This window comes from Schistocerca nitens, chromosome 6 (genome assembly GCF_023898315.1).
Source record: "Schistocerca nitens isolate TAMUIC-IGC-003100 chromosome 6, iqSchNite1.1, whole genome shotgun sequence".
Taxonomy (NCBI): domain Eukaryota; kingdom Metazoa; phylum Arthropoda; class Insecta; order Orthoptera; family Acrididae; genus Schistocerca; species Schistocerca nitens.
This window is the reverse complement of record NC_064619.1, coordinates 446,782,554-446,802,954: the sequence shown is the minus strand read 5'-3', so window position 1 is coordinate 446,802,954 and position 20,401 is coordinate 446,782,554. Positions and strand designations below refer to the sequence as shown.

Sequence of the window (20,401 nt, the reverse complement as noted above, 5' to 3'; positions counted from 1 at the left end):
ACAACATCCCTATTTTGCAAATAACAGCCTACATGGTCATTTGCTACATAATATTCATGGTTAAAATCTAAATGAATCAATATCAAGCTTGCAGTCTACAGGAATTCAAGGCAGAGCTCAGATTCAGCAAACAGCTACTTGCAACTGCAGCTATTTGCTTTGTGTTGCCGAGACTGCGCCTTCCACGCAGTTGCAAAGCAAGTTCCCCACGATATCACAGGCTACGATTTGCAAGTTTTGAACAAGTTCTGCTATCTTCTATTACAACTTTGTACTGATTGAATGACCAACTGAAGCATGTGTTATAATAAACACTACTGAGTGTGCATCACTAATATTAACAACATGTGCAACCATTTGTGTATGGTGAAGCAAAATTACTATGCACTGCTGTTAACAGATGATTTGTTCAAAAGTTAGAAAGTAAAATTTCTTATTTTCCATATTAAAACGTGTGGCACTTCTAAGTTGTTGTTATATTGTAAGTGAGAGGTTAGTCGTCAAATAGAAAGAGTCAAATGTGAAAACTTCTGGCTTGAACATAGGAAAACGATTGAGGCCAGACACTAGTCTACTGTGAGATCATTCAGAGGCTTGTCAATGTGGATTGAAACTTAACAGCAGAATATCTGTACTTACTGGTACTTTTTAGAATTTATTTCACATTCAGATTTGCCAGAAAAAAAAACCATAAAACTCTAACTCACCCTTTACCATTCACTAGAAGCTTGTGATATGCTTCATGTTGTAGTACAGATTTACTTATACCTTTTGATTTTACTTCCTTGTCAGATTTTTTTCTTTTACTTATCTGAAGTGCACAAGCTGAAGTTTTTCAAGTTATTTTTTGAAGTCTCTTGATATCTTCAAGAATGCTGCAATTAAATCTATTTCTCCATTATGCTACAGTTTTTTGTGTCTAAAAATAAAACCATGAAGATGTTAGCAGACTGCAGGTAAACTGTCATATATATTAAATGAATATTTATAGAGTGGAAGTTCTAAAGGTGGTAAGTGGTAGTTTTATCAAAAATTAGTTATTGTCATATAAATGAGCTATGTGCCAATGTCAATTACCTGCTAAAAGCACTATGTTATCCTTCTGCTGCAAGTAGTTGAAACTGCTATTCACAGATGGTTCTTGGTGTATGTCCTTGCTGTTGTAGGTCTGTGTGTCTGCCATCTAGCTAGTGAAATTCTGTACTGCCTCTCACTCCGCTCAACATGTCTACAATGAATGTAACTTGTGCTTCTACTAGTAATACTGATACAATTTCTAAATCTAAATGGAAGGTTATGAGTCACATAAAACAACAACACAATTCAAGAATAACAGGTGAAAGATGCAACATCTACAGAAATTCTGAGGAGCCAGAAATGAAATTAACATCATCTGACTTAAGTATGTGTATAGGTTAATATTACGTCATACATTTTAGGAGCATGATACAATGTTTCTACAGTATCCGTTCATTTATTTACATTCCAAATTAATCAATAAAAACTAGATCAAAACATGGTTTTTTTCACTTCTTACAGATTTAATTGAAGAAAGCACTTGTCAACTTACACTTGTGACCAAAAGTATCCGGACACCCCCAAAAACATATGCTTTTCATATTACGTGCATTGTGCTGCCACCTACTGCCAGGTACTCCATATCAGTGACCTCAGTAGTCATTAGACATCGTGAGAGAGCAGATGCGGTGTTTCGCAGAACTCACAGACTTCAAACGTGGTCAGGTGATTGAGTGTCACTTGAGTCATACGTCTGTGTGCGAGATTTCCACAATCCTGAACATCCCTAGGTCCCCCGTTTCCAATGTGATAGTGAAATGGAAACATGAAAGGACACATACAGCACAAAAGCATACAGGCCAGCCTCGTCTGTTGACTGACAGAGACTGCTGACAGTTGGAGAGGGTCGTAATGTCTAATACTCAAACATCTATCCAGACCATCACACAGAAATTCCAAACTGCATCATCCTCCACTGCAAGTACTATGACAGGCAGATAGGAGGTGAGAAAACTTGGATTTCATGGTCAAGCGGCTGCTCATAAGCCACACATCACACCAGTAAATCCCAAACAACGCCTCACTTGGTGTAAGGAGCCTAAACATTGGCCGATTGAACACTGGAAAAACGTTATGTAGAGTGACGAATCACCGTACACAATGTGGAGATCTGATGGCAGGGTGTGGGTATGGCGAAAGCCTGGTGAACATCATCTGCCAGTGTGTGTAGTGCCAACAGTAAAATTCGGAGGCGGTGGTGTTATGGTGTGGTATTTTTCATGGAGGGGACTCGCACCCCTTGTTGTTTTGTGTGGCACTATCACAGCACAGTCCTACATTAATGTTTTAAGCACCTTCTTGCTTACCACTGTTCAAGAGCAATTCGAGTATGGTGACTGCACGACAATGACATCCCTGTAATGGACTGGCCTGCACAGAGTCCTGACCAGAATCCTACATAATACCTCTGGGATGTTTTGGAACACCACTTCGTGCCAGGCCTCACCGACCGACATCGATACCTCTCCTCAGTGCAGCACTCTGTGAAGAATGGGCTGCCATTCCCCAAGAAACCTTCCACCACCTGATTGAATGTGTGCCTGCAAGAGTGGAAGCTGTCACCAGGGCTAAGGGTGGCCAACACCATATTGAATTCCAGCATTACCAATGAAGGGCGCCACAAACTTTTAAGTCATTTTTATCCTGGTGTCTGGTTACTTTTGATCACACAGTGTATATATAATCAAGGCCCTTTTGACTTTTAGGTTATATGTAGCTTCCAGTATGAATGTGATGACATCACTTTTTAACATTAAGATGACTGTCGTCCATGCATTTTGGAAGTATGATGTGAACTGTCGAAATAACTATTTACTTGGTTAACTGCAAGTGTTGCCAGTAGCAAGACGTCAACATAGTTCATATACTAATGCTACTGAGAGTCGAAAGACAATGTTCAATAAGCTTCACTGTTCCAGATGAAAATGGGAAATATCACAGGGTATGCAAATAGACTTTTCTGTAGATGTTGGAATTACTTCAAAGCAAATTGAAACTTGGCTGAAGAGAGAGAAAAAAAGTAAAAACTGTATAATATAAAAATATGAGAGGGGGAGAACCCATTTCAAATTCTTGCCATCAGATAGGGAATAATTTAAAGAACATATTAATTCCATACTGAGGGAGCTAAGTCGGCATAATAGACTGAAATTGCAGGAATTGTAATTTTAATAACCATTGTCTGTGGAAGGCATTTCTGATCAAATACCCTATCAGCAATGTGACATATAGATTTTACTGCCACGTTTTCTGTAATGACTTTCCTCAACTTTCTTTTCAGAAGCGTCGTGTAGACACTTGCAAAGACTATGACCGGCTCAGTGTAGCCATGAAAAGTAGAGACAAAGCTGAAGCTGCTTCAGAAAAATTAAAACTGGAACTATCCCACAGAAAAGATGAAGTAGCATTCAACTCCATGAAAAGTGACAGAATTGCCTCAACAGTGACACATGCACTACACCCATGGACTTATAGAAATGTTCCAGCTGCCTAAACTGACACATCCAAATGTGTATTACTCTCAGCAACTTAGTTATACATAAATTTTTATCTGTGAGACATCCACGAATGTTCTGAAACATGTTCAGGGCATCTTTTTTTTCTGTAATAACATCAGATTGTTAATTATTGTAAACAAATTGGTTTTAATTTTTAAAGTGTTAAACACTTTTAATCTTTTAAATGCTTTACCTTTTAATTTCATTGGTTCACAGCTATCAATTGTTATGCTCTGGATTTTCTGCTATTAGATGCAGATTTTGGCATATTTTATGCGGCTCAGGCTTTGGCTTATGTAATTTTGCATTCAGTGTCACGTGTCTGTTGCATTGTTGCACTTCTTCAGTTATTAGTCATGCTGCTTTTTCCTGTTTGTTCGTAAAGGCAAACATCTCTCGTACTGGACTTTTAGTTATTGCCTGTATTTCTTCTGTGTTTTGTTGGAAATCACATGTACATGTACTTTAGTTCCTCTTCATACAGCGTTCTCCCATTCATGAAATTTAACATGAATACAGCCTGCAGCGTTACTGCTCAGTTCTCTTGCTGTAGCCACACAGGTGCTCTGTATCAGTGTTTGATGAGCGTTGGCCTCTAATGTTACTGCTGTTTTCTCATGGTTTGTCATATCACATTTGTAGCTGATTTGCTTTTTGCAGCACATGGTCGTTATTTAATTTAACTTTGATCTAGCATGTGACTTCCATTTTGTGGACGGCATGCTTTTCTGGTGGCAATTTTGGGAAAAGAGGGATATTCACAGGCCACTCCTGACAGTTGGGATATTTTACAGTCACAATTTAGCTTGTTGTTACGTTGGTCCACCTCTGATAAATGTTTGCCTGTTAGCAGCTTGGATATGGTCAAAGACATCCTACTTTTGATGGGTAGGCTATTTTTTCAATAATTTCATCTGATTTCCTAAATTTAAATTTTTTATTGTTTACAGGAATAGGGTACAACTACAGTTTTACTTTAGATTTCAGTTACACCTGACGATGGGGCTAAGACCCCTAAACCGTGGCAGTGCATAGTGATACTCTATTGTGTAAGATTTCGGTCAGTAAAAGCATTTTACAGTTATGGCAGATTTACATAGTTTACATAACTTTGGCATTCACATTTCTTATACTGGAGATGAGATTACGTGTGTTTGGCATAAGGACGAGTCCTCTCAAGGTGGAAACCAGGTAGCACCTTGTCTTCTTAAAGTTCTTAATGACCCTGATATTCCTCTAACAAACAAAAAATAACTGTGTGTCTGGAGCACTAATTGTCGGCAAATAAAAAAAACTGCATGATGTTATTCCTCCACATGTTTCAGGTCAGTACAGGAGTGTTTAAAAGAATCAGTTACAAGTTCTTAATATTGTGAACAGTTTCTCTTCTTCCATCAGAATTTTGATCAAGAAGTCCTGGAAAAACTCAAACTGCCAAGTTCAAGATAAGGTTATCTCAGTTATCACAAGTTCAAGGCCTATGTGGCCTTTTAAAACTGTAGAAATGAGAGGATAGTTTTTGACTTCGATAAAGCATATGCAAGTGTTATCGACACTAAAAAGTTGAGGCTATCAGAATTAGTATGGTTCAGAGTAGATAGTGACAATCCCGATCTCATGAAATGCAAGAAAGCATTCGGTGAACTGGAATGTAAGGTTTTGAAGAAAGGTCATAGTATATATGACAAGCTATACACTGAAAATATAATGTATGTGGTTAGATGAAAAATCTACTCACCAAATGCCGGCAGGAGAACACACATGTAAAAATTATTGTGTATACAAGCTTTCAGAGCCAGTGGCTCCTTCTTCTGGGAGAAGGGTGGAAGGGGAAGAAAGAAGGGTGCAGGAAAAGGACTAGTGAAGTTTAGGAAAATGGGTAGAGTTAACAAGAGTCACCCAGAACCCCAGATCATGGGAGACTTACTGGATGTGATTAGAAGAAAAGACCGACTTTTTGGTACTGCACCGGGCAAGATATTGCTAAATCTATCCACTGAGTTATATTTGCTAAATAAGGAGCATGAAATTATAGCTTTAGAAAAAAAAATCTCTTGATAAAGGGAACAACTGGTTTTATCTTGATTTATGTGGAAAACAAATGTCACATTTTGTTTTACACACTCCTTGTTTTATTGCTTTCAGTATCACAAAATATCCTTTTTTGTGAATTTTTTTTTAAACATATCCTTGCACATTTTCTTCAGTTTACATTAAGAATTTAATACATAACCACAGTGTATAAAACAAAGATGATGTAACTTACCAAACGAAAGCGTTGGTATGTTGATAGAGACACTAACGAACACAAACACACATACAACATTCAAGCTTTCGCAACCCACGGTTGCTTCATCAGGAAAGAGGGAAGGGGAGGGAAAGACAAAAGGATGTAGGTTTTAAGGGAGAGGGTAAGGAGTCATTCCGATCCTGGGAGCGGAAAGACTTACCTTAAGGGGAAAAAGGGACAGGTATACACTCGTGCACACACACACATATCCATCCGCACATATACAGACACAAGCAGGTCTGTTTTGCATAAATAAATAAAAACCAGTGTTATGGTACTTAACCTCCTTTAGAACTTCCACTCTACATTTGTTGCCTATCAAATTTTCCATAGTTCAGAAGTACATATGTATTCAGATTTACTTATATGTGTGCATTCTTAACAACAAAAGAAAGGGCTCTAGTAGAAAACAAGATGATCAACACTGCCTGCAAAACTATAGGAAATACTTTTGAATGTTATATTCCCTAATTAAAAGGTACTCGGTGCTAGATATGTGAAATAGCAAAACTATCACTGTGAGCTGAAAATACATAATCAAAAACAATGTCAGGTCAACAAACGGTCAAAATGATGCAGATTTATCTAGAATAACCTGTAAGGAAAACTTATGTTTATTTTTTTTACAATTACATAAAGAATAGCAACACAGGGACATTTCTTTCTTCCTTACTATTATGATGAATTGTCTTTTATTAAAGATGATTTAGGGCTAATGTTCTTGTCTGTGTATACCATGTTATTATTCAGTCTTTTTGGGTTAAGTTAGTGATCCTTCTTAAGAGAAAAGCAACACTAAATTTGAGTTGGCTGAAAATTTATTTCCAACACATTTGAAGCAGAAAAGCATGGCCTAAAAATTACAGCCATATGTGAAATAAATGTCTGTGTGATCAAATAGTTAACATAAATGAATACAATGTCACATGTGTTTTATTCACAGAAAAAACATCTGTAAAATCAATAAATAAAAGGAAAAATTGCAATTTCATAACCCGGTATACTGTACAGACCACAGGTTATTAATTGAACTGTAAAAGTGATAGTATCATTTTTTTAAGAAAAAATATATATAAATTTAGGAATCTGTACATTACATCTTTATCTGTAGCATGGAAATGCCCAAATGCAACACCCAAAATGACATACGTGAGATACTTGTAGAGAAGGAGCAGGAAAATAATGTACATCCTACACTATTGAAAATACGGGAGGGGCTTAAAGTCAATTCATCATATCCAAAATGAAAGCCCAAGTTTTGGCACATCCAACCCATCATTTGATGGTAATGTCTTAAGACAAAGTATCACACATTTTTGTTTCTTAGCTTTAGCCACTTCTGTTAAGTTACAAACTGCCAACCTAAGAATTTTCATTTATCAAGACACAGTTGAGAACAAAATAATATAAAAAGATGCAGATCCAGTTTTAAGAGAAGAATGTGTCCCATTTAGTAACAGTGTGCAAAAAATGTTGTTTCGCAGTGCAAACATGACAGCAACATTAAAGAAGAAGGAAAAACATCTAAAGATCAAATATAAATAACATAAATTGGTAGGTCACAGGTAATTAAATCTGTAAGTCAGACAGTAGTTAACTTACTGTTAATAAGGAAGTTTATTATGTCTATTTAAACTCAGTTTTTAACAAACTTAGTGGTTCCACAGTGCTATAACAGCACTTAGGTGATGGTGTTGAGGCAAAATATTATCTTCAATTATACAGTACTATTTGAAATGTATTTTGGTAGAATGTGTCTGTCACCAAGCGGCAGTGGATGATTAGTAACATATCCAGTCTCCATTATTTAAATGAAGATGCTCTCATGTAACTAATCTACCTGTTACCAGCAATTTGTTCCTTAACCACATATTCTGAATTTACATGACAGATGGACATATCTGGAACAAAATATTGCCTGGCAAAAGAACTTCCTTTCGTATCGCTTCAACAATACAGACCTCAGACTTCCATGTGAGAAGTCCTGTGTGTCAATATATGATATTCAGAGTGAGTTTTGAATTTACAGTTCACTATGATTATGTAAGCGTATTTACTTGTAACTGCAGACTCATTAAGTGTAAGCGTTACTTTACATCCTCACAATGCCTTTACCAATATACCAGCATCATGATGGTTCACACAGTTCAAAATGCAATACGGTTGCTACTTTTGAGAAATGAATCATGAGTGACTTTATTTCATTACTCAGTGACCTCATTTTCTTAAATAAAAATGACTATCACTTCACATCAAGAGTGGATATTATTACACAAGTAATGGATAGATGCACAAGAAAATCTGCTTCTGACTATCATCCACTATATGTAAAACATCAGTCTCCCTCTCAGATACAATTCATACTTGCATATTCCTTTTATCATGACTTATACAACAAATATTCCTTTAGTGTCTTTGGTAGTGGTAAAGATGCCACTGATGCCTTCTTGATGTACTGTAATATGGCATCGCGACATGCATTCTGCAGTGTAGACACTGAAAATGATCAAACAATGCCATATTCTTAATTAACTGAAACATTATAAAGAATCTATTTGTACTGCAGTAAAGTAAAAGGCAAAGTGAACACATACACAGTATTCCTTTTTGCTATCATTTTGTCAGTCACATCACTAACATTTATTGTTACCTTTTGGGTCATTCCACACCAACAGCACTAGTAGCCCACACCTATCACCAATCTAAATGAAATTTTGTATGTATGATTCTTAAAGAATAAAACTAAGCTGTGCAAAATCTGACCTCAAGATACAAAAAGAATCCATAGTTTAAGAAGTTTTTCAGCAGAGAGCTGAAAAGCTTTGTGATAGTTCTACATCAGTTATGGCTAAATTCTAGACAGCTTAAAACTGAAACCAAAGAGCATTTGGGCTAAACACAGTCAAAATTTTAAGGCTGTCTCTTCAGACTACATGAAATCAAAGTTGGAGAAAATTCAAATGCAACGATTTTGTGACCGCAATAATTTTTCATCCAACATAATGTATACTAAATAGGTTAACTCAACAAAATCAGAGGCCAAAAATGTAACATAATTGCACACAATTCACTTACTAGGATGTTAACTGAGCCACATAATGTGGTTAACTGAACATCTGTCATTAACTGGTAGACATTCAGAAAAAATAAACAACAACATAGCCAATGACTGCACTCTATGGAATACAGTATAATGACATACAAACAGTAAATTATAGAATCACAATAGCCAACAAAAGGAGAATAAAGAGCCAACATAAACTGAAGTCACCAAACCACAAAAAGAGAGATAACATACTTGTGTATTAAGCAAATCTTAATTGAAATGGATTAAGTAATTTTCACACATCACCATTCTCTTGAAAACAATTTTTTTTGATGTGTTATCATAAATTTTATTGTTGCAGTCGTACATGTGTAAAATGTCACTTAAGCTCCAACTTTTAGAACTTACAAATCCTTAACAATATATTGTTTGAAAGTTGTAGAATCTTTGGCACCTACTTAAGCAATCATGTAATTTCCTGAGAAATACACCATGCTTTCTTCATCTGAAGAGGCTCACTGCTGAAGATGTCATCATAGGTAACAATTCCTCCAGACTTGCAAGTCAAATAGCTTTCCCTTTAAGTTTTTGTTCCTTTACATTTTACACCACTTGCCTATACATCTACTAGATTTCTTTATTTTATTTTCTTGTATTAGCCTAGCTTCTTCTTCAAGACTGTTTTTGATGAAGGTGTATATCAGAATCATTAATTTAGTTTCTTCTTGGAAGAGGGTCTTTGCAATGAGGCCAAATATCTTCTTAAAATAATGTCTCAGTTCTTTTTCCATTTATCTTGACTTCTTCAAAAGGCTGACGAATGTTGAGATTTGCAATTATTATCTAGCCAGAAACATCAACAGTGGAAGTAGGTGACACATCAATTCTTTCATTAATTCAGCCATCAAAAGTCGAGTGGCTGATGTGAATTTCGATGGCAGACAGTCATCAGATCCAAAGATAGCTATGTTCAGTTGTTCCATACTATATGACCTAAAACTGCTGCATATATTTCAGTTAGTGAAGGCAAAGGGAAAACCCTATGTCAACTAACATCACACGTTGTGACTGATACCTCTGTGCTTGCCTCAAAGTCACAAAGGCTGTATTATTGAATTTATTGAAAGAAGCAAAGCTCCCAAATCAGGAGGATGTAGCTTTTGGGCCATGTAAGGTGGCCGAGTCAGCAAAATAATACCACCGTCTTTTGTATATGATACTGCTGCTATGCTTGTGTGGCTCTCACAATTGTCCAGCATCATTTGCAGGCCTTTCATATTTGCAAAGTGCTGTAAAACTGATAAAAATAATTCACAGTTCATACAACTTGAGACTGTGTGTCCACCCCTAGAGTCAGACGGGACACTGTGCAGAATGTGACCTTTCAAACATACCTTAGGAAACCCAAGAAATATGGGCACTGGATTAATTATCACAACTACAGTCACAAGAGAATTCTCAACAGATGTAGCTTGCCCACCTGCTCTGCAGCCAATTGTGGCTGCTGCACAGTTATTGCTGCTGTCTCATCCAAAGTGTTTATGTCTTATGGTTCAAACGCATATTTCTTTAGGTAAAACCACATAGGTGAATTATCACTTTCACATTTACCTCTGTAATGCTACTGGTGCTTGACACACTTTTCTGTTCTTATATAAGTTATGCAAGATTTTTTGTTTTATGAATGCTCTGAGCAATTCTAGTCTCTTTCCCAATTGTAGGGTACAGATTTTCCATTTCCCTTAGCAAATTTATAAGCCATAATTCTTGTAGTTAACCCACAATAAATATTGTTTACAGAAGTAATATGGTCAGAAACTACTTTTCTTCAACTTTTGTGAAAATTATTAAGTGTTCATTTGATGGGCTAAAATTGACATTGTCAATACCTAGAACAAAAGCCTTTTCCGTGTATTGTTTCAAGGGTTGACATAGTAGTGCATATGCTTCTTTCCTATTTCTGCAAAGAAACTTTTTCATAAATATGTTGACCAACTGTGTGTTTCAGCAGTTCTGGAAGATAATCTCAATGACTAGTGGTTTATTTTATTCTCGGCATTATGAGCCCTGTAATTCATGGTAAGCCTGATTATAATGGTTAATAATGCTTCTATTTGTATATAGCAATGAGAATAAGAGTAGGTACATTGCATATTTTTCATGAGGTCAATTGAACCACTGACCAGTTAGCCCCAAAACACATTGTTCACTTAACCTTGTGTGCACTAGTGAAACATATTTAGCGACAGCAAAATCTAAACCAAAAGAACATTTGAAAGCGAGGTAGTTAACAAAACCTTTAAAAGCCTGTTAACTCGACATTAGTTAAGAACATAGCAGTTACCCATTTTAATTGGTAAAACATCATATGAGGTGATGAAGGGTTGTTAAGATAACTACATTTTTTTACTTTTTCATTTTTAGTAGAATGGTTCAGTTAACACCCATGGGCAGTTAATCTCACTTTACCTACTCTTCAGTAATGCTGTACAGAAGTTATTTGTAATCATTTTACTGAAATGCAGCTCAGTTATTTGTGAATATTCTAGATGTTATTATGTATAAACATGCCATCAGAAATTTTCAATTCAAATTTGTGCATACCTTGATGTTATATTGGTAAATATTATCACCTCTAAATCTTTATTTTTTCCACCAGAAAGAACAAGTTTCTGGGGGGGGGGGGGGGGAAATTGTTTTGTTGGTTTTGAAGCTCCTCTAGATAAAAAAAAAAGTTTGAAAATAGATCATTCGCCATGAAATAGTCTAGTAGTTCCTCCACCTTACCATCTTAGAATCTGTTCCACTTAGATGCTTATATACAACATTTGCCCAAAAAGTCCTGAGACAGATTTTATTCCTGGTGGGTGGCAGCTTGAACCAAGAAACTGTAAACAACGGATGTGTTTTCGACCAGTTGTGAGTAGGCAGCAGTGTACATGCAGCAGTATTGTGTCAATATTCAGAAGATGTGAGGACGGGTCGTGAGTCGTGCTTGGGTAGCCCAGATGGTAGAGCACTTGCCTGCGAAAGGCAAAGGTCCAAAGTTCGAGTTTCAGTTCGCCACACAATTTTAATATGCCAGGAAATTTCAGTGTGTCAACATTGTTGTGTTATATCACGACAGAACATCAATAAATCAAGTTTTCAAGATGTTCTCCAGAATGTTTTGAAGAAGAGAAAAGTGTGTTGGAAGTTGCTCCTGCACACCTTCAAAAACAACACGTGGACACCTGACGTGATTCGATTGACATGAAAAATGAGGACAATTGTTTCCTGGAAAAAAACATCATGTGTGATGAAACTTCTTGTTATCAATACGAACCTGCAGCATATGAAGGTACGAAGCATTAACCTCCCCCCCCCCCCCCTGCCATTTTTTAAAATCCAGTCTCAAAACTGACAAGGAGGGAGAGAGGGTTTAAAAACAAAAAAGGGGGTTGGTATTCTGACTATGCCAGGAGAAAAACAAACAAGATTTTGTCTGATACTATAAAATGTAGGGCACCAAATTTTTATTATTATTTTGACTGAATTCAAGTTCAAAAGCAAAACTGACTCCTAGTAAGCAATTTCAGAGGGATGTTCACTGCTAAGTACAGTCCTGAAATTTGGTTCTCCAATGATTTCTCTAGAATGGTATGTTACTGTAAGGCCATTCAGAGCGCTCTCCATCTGTTCATCAGAATGCTAAAGTAATGGGTTGCTATTAGCACTGACCAAAGAAATTGCCAGTTTTAATGGCTCCGACAGTGCACAGCACAGAATCTAAAGACAGCATGTTTCTGCGGTGCAACAGCTGTCAAGGAAAAAAATGCCTCTGTCGTACCACATCAATATGTACAAAGATGTTGACACAGAACAAGATGACAATAATGATGAGTACAAATATGGCTTCTCACAGACTGTGCATTACTTCAAAAAACTACCTGTTGAAGATTTCATACTAAAATTGTCTATAAAAATCTCCGACTTGACAATACAACATTTCGAAACAACTTTTGCCTCTCATGGGCAAGTGCTCTACCATCTGAGCTACCCAAGCACGACTCAAGCTCTGTCCTCAAAGCTTTACTTCTGCCAGTACCTAGTCTCCTAGCCTGTGGTTAAGTCATGTCACTGCAATATCCTTTCTCTCAGGAGTGCTAGAGTGCTAGTTCTACAAGGTTCGCAGGAGAGCTTCTGTAAAGTTTGGAAAGTAGGAGACGAGGTACTGGCAGAAGTAAAGTTGTGAGAACAGGGCGTGAGTCATGCTTGGGTAGCTCAGAGGGTAGAGCACATGCCCGTGAAAGGAAAAGATCCCGAGTTCGAGTTTCGGTCCTGCACACAGTTTTAATCTGCCAGGAAGTTTCATATCAGCGCACACTCCTCTGCAGAGTGAAAATCTCATTCTGGAAACATTCCCCAGGCTGTGGCTTACGAGGAGACCTTCTGGAGGTGCATCGAGTTATGAGCTCCCACTTCGCCTTCTTATAGTGTGGGTAGGTACCTATCACACCCTAAAATTGTAGGTGCAAATGCGGCCACTTTTTTGAAATATTGCCTGTTAAAGTGAGGGCAGTTCTTTATATAAAGAAAAGTTTCACTACTGTGGCAAGTGAGCGAGTAGCCGAGTGGCAAGCGAGCTAGACTCCCGTCCAGGCGACCCTGGTTCGAGACCCTCTATGCTACTTTTGTTTCCTTTTTTTTTTCAAATGCCTGTTTTAATTTATAATTAATCATCAACATTCTGCAAGGAATTGATTAAAAAAAATTACAGGCCTCTATAAATCAAAATTACAAACTGAATGTCACATTTTGTTTTAATCTTTTGCGTATTTTTATTTTAACAGGAAATTAACCGTAATGCAAGTTCTTGAAATATTTTATTGTTCAATTTGTTTCTGTTGTATTTTTAATTTTGTTCCGTTGAGGTAGGAAAGATTAAAAAACGAATGAGGGATTAAAAATATGTTTTATTTAATGGAAAGTTTATCGATATTTCCTATATTTTGACGAGTACATTTCGACGGATGATACTTTTTGTAAAAACAATCAAAACATTTGTACTTGCGACACCACAAACATTGTATGAATGCACATTCATTTTCGTCACAATCGCATCTGTATTTTCTCAAGTCCGCAGGAAACGCCACTGCATTGACATTATGGAATACTTTTTGCGATGGATCTAGCGTCGCGAAAACAAAAGTAGCATAGACGGGTCTCGAACCAGGGTCGCCTGGACGGGAGTCCTGATCGCTTGCCACTCGGCTACTCGCTCAATTGCCACAACAGTGAAACTTTTCTGTATATAAAGAGCTGCCAAAAGTTTAACAGGCAATATTTCAAAAACGAGGCCGCATTAGCACCTACAATTTTAAGGTGTGATAGGTGCCTACCCACACTATAAGCAGGCAAAGTCAGAGCTCATAACTCGATGCACCTCCCAGAAGGTCCCTCGTAAGCCATGTCTCCGTAATATCCTTTCTTTCAGGAGTGCTAGTTCTGCAAGGTTCGCAGGAGAGCTTCTGTAAAGTTTGGAAAGTAAGAGACGAGGTACTGGCAGAAGTAAAGCTGTGAGGACGGGGCGTGAGTCGTGCTTGGGTAGCTCAGATGGTAGAGCACTTGCCCGCAAAAGGAAAATTTCCCGAGTTTGAGTCTCGGACTGGCACAGTTTTAATCTGTCAGGAAGTTTCATATCAGCACACACTCTGCTACAGAGTGAAAATCTCATTCTGGATTCACCATTCCTTTTCGAAAAAATCACACACATTACCTTCAAATAAAGACACACACTAACAAGAAATTATTTGAACAGGACAGATATCAGTAGATATGATGCTCATTTACAACCAAACAAATGATTAAATTTCAGAAAATTTCAATGAATTTTTGCAATACAAACAGCTAGAGATCGAACAAGTCAGTAATGTGTTGTTCCACCTCTGACCTTATGCAAGCAGTTATTTAGCTTGGCATTGAATGATAAGGTTGTTGGATGTACTCCTCAAATTCTGTACAACTGGTGTGTTAGATCGTCAAAATCCTGAGATGGTTCAAGGAGCCTACCCATAATACTCCGAACATTCTCAATTGAGAAGAGATCCATTTGCTGAGACAGCATTTAGCAAGTACGAAGACACGCAGTAGTCACTCTCGCTGAGTGAGGGCGGGCATTACCTTGTTGAAATGTAAGTCTAGGATGGCTTTCCACAAAGGGCAACAAAACAGGCCATAGAATATCATCGATGTACCGCTGTGCTGTAACGGAGCCATGGATGACAACCAAAGGGACCCTGCTATGAGAAGTAATAGCACCCCTGACCATCATCCCTGACGGCCAGGCCTTATTGTGGGCAACAGTGAAGTTGGTATCCCACTGCTGTCCGGTGCATCTGTGGACTCGTTTTGAACCTAGAATTTGACTGTAATAGAACTGTCTTCAGTGATGAGTCCTGCTTTGAACTGAGCCCCGATGACCATGCACCACTGCTTGCCTTTTATCTTGCCAAACCCTACATTGGCTAGCAAGGTCACTGTCTCTCTCCCTGAGCAAGACCTTTCAACAAGCTTGGGATTTTGTCAATCTAACAAGCCAATTGGATACAATTTGGCACATATCATTCAGAAGGCCAACCAGCAACGCTATCAATCAATGCCAAGCTCAGTTACTGCTTGAATAAGCGCCATAGGTGGACCAATATGTTATTGATTTGCTCGATTTGTGAAGCTCTTTCTCTCGAATAACTCAATCAATTGGGTCGACCGAAGCATCCGATCCCACCCATGACGTAAGGCTGTTGTGTGTGACTTCACGACAGCGCGGAATTTAGTTTGTGACAGTGATGTGTTTGTAGGTGTTGTTTTGATGTGATCAGTGGTGAACTCTGGTGGTGTGTTACGTGATGTTTTTAGTTTAGTTTGTGTGTGCGGCGTGTTTATAGGTGGCATATTGTTGCAGCTGGTGGTTCTCTCTGGTGGTGTGTTTATGGGTAGCGTGTTATGTGGCGTATAGGGTTCATTTGCATGATAGCATTGCACGTGTGTGGTATAGGGACTGTGCTTTCAGCGGAATATTTTTTATTGAGTTAACGATTTGTTTTGTTATTTCAACGTTATTGTAGTTTTTTTTCTGTTTGTCGTGTGTGAGTTTTGGTAAATTGCTTTTTTAATGTCTTTGGGAGGTACGAATATAACTGACAAGGTCAACAGTTTTCGGTTGTTGGCGATAATGGGAGACAGTGCATTGTCTCTAATAAAATTTCTTCAACTATTCGTATTTTTGGATGAAGTCGTGAAGTGTTCAGTATGTCGTGAAGAAATGAGGCTTACTAAAGTTCCAGCATCTCAGACCAGGGACGGCTGTATGTGGAGATGTCATAAGGATAACAGGCCAAGGGAAGTGTTAGATTCCAATTTTGTTGGTTTGTTGTGTTTTTTGAGGTAGTGATGATTGTGGAAGTGGTTGTAGTTTTGGGTTTTATGATCTGATATTGGTAGTTTCTGTTGACCGATATACGTCAAGGGAAGTATTCGATCCCAATGTGTGGTTGTGGCTGTGGTTGTTCCGGTATCGGGAGTTGCTGAGCTATATAGGTCAAGGGAACTGTTCGATTCCAATTTGTGAGATCAGGAGCTGCTGTTGAACTATATAGGTCAAGGGAAGTGTTATTTGTGGGATTGGGAGCTGCTGTTGAGCTATATTGGTCCAGGGAAGTGTCCGATTCCAGAGGATATTGTGTTTAGTGGAATTTGGGGAGTTTTGGGTTGTCAATTTTTTTCGTCATTTTGTCTGGTTTGCTTTGGTGGTGTGTGTAAATTTGTTTATATTTACTTTGTCCCCACCCAAAAACCCCCAATTTCCCACACTTGTCCCGTTAGTTTCATTAGGTTTTTTGTGGAACATGTGTGTGTTGGTTTTTCAATGTATTTTCGTGTTTGTGATCATTTTTACGTAATTACGCCATAGGTGCCATATTGGAGTCATAGTGTATGGTCGTTTCTGCCATATTTGTGACATCATGGGTCAAGGCAGACGGGTGGAATCGGACGCTTCTGTATTTCCCAATCAATTTTTCTGAATCATTTGTTTGTCTGTACATGCACATCATCTACCAATTTCTGTCTCATTCGGATAAATCCTTTGCAGTGCACCGCTTTTTCCTTTTCTTTTTTGTCTTAGAGCATATTCTGCAGAAAATTATTTGTTTGTTGTTTAGGTTTACATCCAAGATTTTCATTGCGAAAACTGTCTAGTTACTGTACATCATATAATTATTTATGTGGCTGAAAATTAAAAAATACAGTGCAAAAGCATGTTCATTTAAGTGAGAATCTAAGGCTTGACACAGCAGCTGCTCACGGTTTTTGCTGCAAAATTGGGGAACTTCCTGAGACAGAAAGCAATTTTCATAAAATTTTATAATTTCATGATGGATCTCTTGACCATCCATTTGTGCCACCATCACCAAGGTTCTGGTATAAAAGTTCTATAGAACTTCTTTGACACCAGCAGTGGCAACTCTACAAGTGAGGGGATTCATGGAATGTCAAATGACTGATTCAGTGACCAAAAGAAACATAATTCTAACACTGTTTGATCTGTACAATACATTTTTTGTCACAAAAAATGACAAATATCAAATTCATTTTTGTTGACACGGCTCAGATACAAACCTCTAAGATAAAAGGAAGTCTTTCTTCTGTATCCACTTATGCCAGAACAAGAGAAAATCACCATTTTCTTTCAACTGACTTGCAAAGGATTCATCTTGATTGAGATTCAGAAAACTTGCTGTCACTCACTGTCAAAATTTCAGACTGAGTAGATGATCAGCCAGAATTTGTAACTTCTAGTTTTCAGCCAGATGTGTATGCTCTCTACATTTACAACAGCTGGTGGCTTAGTACTATTTGCGAATTTTCACTACAAGGACACGATACTTTTGATTACTTTCACACATCCTAGTGACCCACCTCATTTGTTCTACTGGCCACTCATGGCTCAATGGCCAGACAGTGGTCACATGCATGTAATTGTGCTTGAGTGAATGTGTGTTTTCTGTTTCAGAGGAAGTCCTTTTGGCCGAAAGCTCAAGTAGTCTTTATGTTGTGCCTGTCTGCGACTCAATGTCTCCTTTATATGGCAAGTAGCAGTCTATCCTTTTCATAATATTGTCCAACTAAGAACCAGCGTACCAACTCTCAGGGAAGTAGCTTACCCATTCGAAGAAAGACAACCAAAAACTTGCAGAAAACTTTAATGTTCTCTTCACAAAATGTAGACAGCCTTGATTTAACACTTCGACTAAAACAAGCACAGTGACTGATATTTCACCACTAGGCCATACCACAGCATCAGGCTCTGCTGTGGCAGCTGGTCAACTCACGGTGTCTGGCATAAGGCTCTGCTATGAGAGGCAGCATTCTCACTGCAGTCAATGTGTTTCAGGACTCCAGAATGCCATGCACAGCGTATCGAGAGCTAAAAATTTGTGGAATTACTTATATAAAATGTATAGGCATCATGAGACCATGTATGAACAGAATCACTTGACGCAGAGTGATCCAAATGCTACCTGGAAATATGTTTATACCACCAATTTAACAGTGACATTTGCATAAGAAACCTAAAAATATTTGGAAAGTAGTTAAATTCTTTAATCTGCCAATGACATAACTTTTGCGGGCAGCTGCAAACTGCACAGAGGTCATCCAACAAAACTTGTGAAACAAGCTCTCCTGGAAGAAAGGATATTGCAGAGACATGGCACAGCCATGGCCTGCAGGATTGTTTCCACAATAAACTTTTATTATACAGCAGAGAGTGAGCCAATACAAAATTTCCTGGCAGTTTAAAATTGTGTGCCAGACTGGGACTGAAACCCAGGGTCCTTTCTTCCTGGAATGCCATCCTGCAAGTTATGCAGGAGAACTTCTGTGAAGTTTAGGAGGTAGGAGATAAGGTACTGGCGGAAGTCGAGCTCTGAGGATGGGTTGTGAGTCATGCCCGGTAGCTCAGTTGGCACAGCATTTACCCACAAAAGGCAAAGATCATGGGTTCGAGCCCTCTTCCGCTACACAGTTTTAAACTGCCACGAAGTTTTATAACAATGTTTCTTATAGGCTACACAAAAAAAGCTTTGCTTTCTGTTATGATCCTTTACATACAAATATTGTTATGCTTAAATCAGTCACATTATTTAGCATTAGTTACACAACAGGTGTCACTTCAGCACTGGAGAGAGAGAGAGAGAGAGAGAGAGAGATACTATAGTAGAAATGTACATGTAAGAATTTACATCTGACAAAGAAGAGATAGGTAAATATTATCACTGCTGTCTCACCTCCATATAACTGTACAATCCTAACTTGCTTTGTTGTGCCATAAACATCGATAACAGCATGTAAGGGTCCTTCTTTGTATGGTATGTCTATTGTGCATGGCCCTTGATCTTCTCCATTAATGATGAAATGCATTTCAGCATAATTACTCTCTCTTCCTAGTCCTTGTGTAGGCACATAAACGACACCAATTCTGCTTCCAACATCTGTGGGCAATACCTGGTGGTCAGCACTTGGTGGTGAAGAACGAAATAAGCTGCGAGGAATGCAACCTCTTGACGTTCGTATACTATGTTCATCACCCAGCACATTATGTCTTTCATAACTCGGCATGGAGCCGTCTGGCATTACGCTGTACTCATAAATACTATTATGAGACTTAGTAATAGCAAAAATCCAAGAAGTTCCCATGTTGGCTAAATCAGGCAGCGCATACTGCGGCAGACCACCCACAGCAGCAGCAGCAGTCTGTGGATCAAGCTGAGTAAGCCCTAGTCGCATATGACCACTCCAGCCGCGTTCGTTCTTCTCTATCTCTAAAAGGAAGATTTCCCCAGGTAGAAGAGGCTTTTCACTAAAGGCAAGTGCATTGGCAAAACTTGCTTTGCGATAGGCCACGGTGTTGTCATCGAATAAAACAATATTGCCACCATGGTACGGGTGAAACCTAGTAATCATTTTACCTCCTCCTGTACGCAACTGAAGTAAAACTACACCAGAACATCAGACAGATTTTGAATCATCACATAAAAATTCAACTATGCATAAATGTTGTTACTGCCTCCTCTACACCAAGATGAACCACACGCAGCATTATATGACAGTGGCCGGTACGTTGCGGAGTATTAAAAAAAAAAAAAACAAACAAAAAAAAACAGAAAAAAAAACAAAAAAGAACCAACACAATAGTGTCGAATCCTTTCCGTGTGGTTTTGAACTAGAGAATATATCTTTAAAGATACATTTACTTCTCGTAGATTAATACGAGCTTTAAACAAAAATACACTGCTACTGTTTGAATACACCAACTTTCTGATATCAAATACGTCACGAAGATATTTCTGAGCTGAACTATTAGAACTTCCATATCTTCCATTTAAACTGTTTGGAAATACCCGGCCACCTGTATTTGGGCGTGTCAACAAATGTTGACTGTGGTGTCAA

General features: G+C 38.1%; 1 protein-coding gene across 1 annotated transcript; it reads right to left on the bottom strand.

The window, feature by feature from the left end:
• Nucleotides 1–7,463: 7,463 nt before the first annotated feature.
• Nucleotides 7,464–20,096, bottom strand: LOC126263027 (neuralized-like protein 2). The gene is made up of 2 exons (XM_049959992.1): nt 19,240–20,096; nt 7,464–8,361 (listed from the first exon to the last, which is right to left on the bottom strand). Exons 1-2 carry the CDS (start codon nt 19,913–19,915, stop codon nt 8,246–8,248), a joined length of 792 nt encoding a protein of 263 aa, XP_049815949.1. The 5' UTR covers nt 19,916–20,096; the 3' UTR covers nt 7,464–8,245.
• Nucleotides 20,097–20,401: the final 305 nt, after the last annotated feature.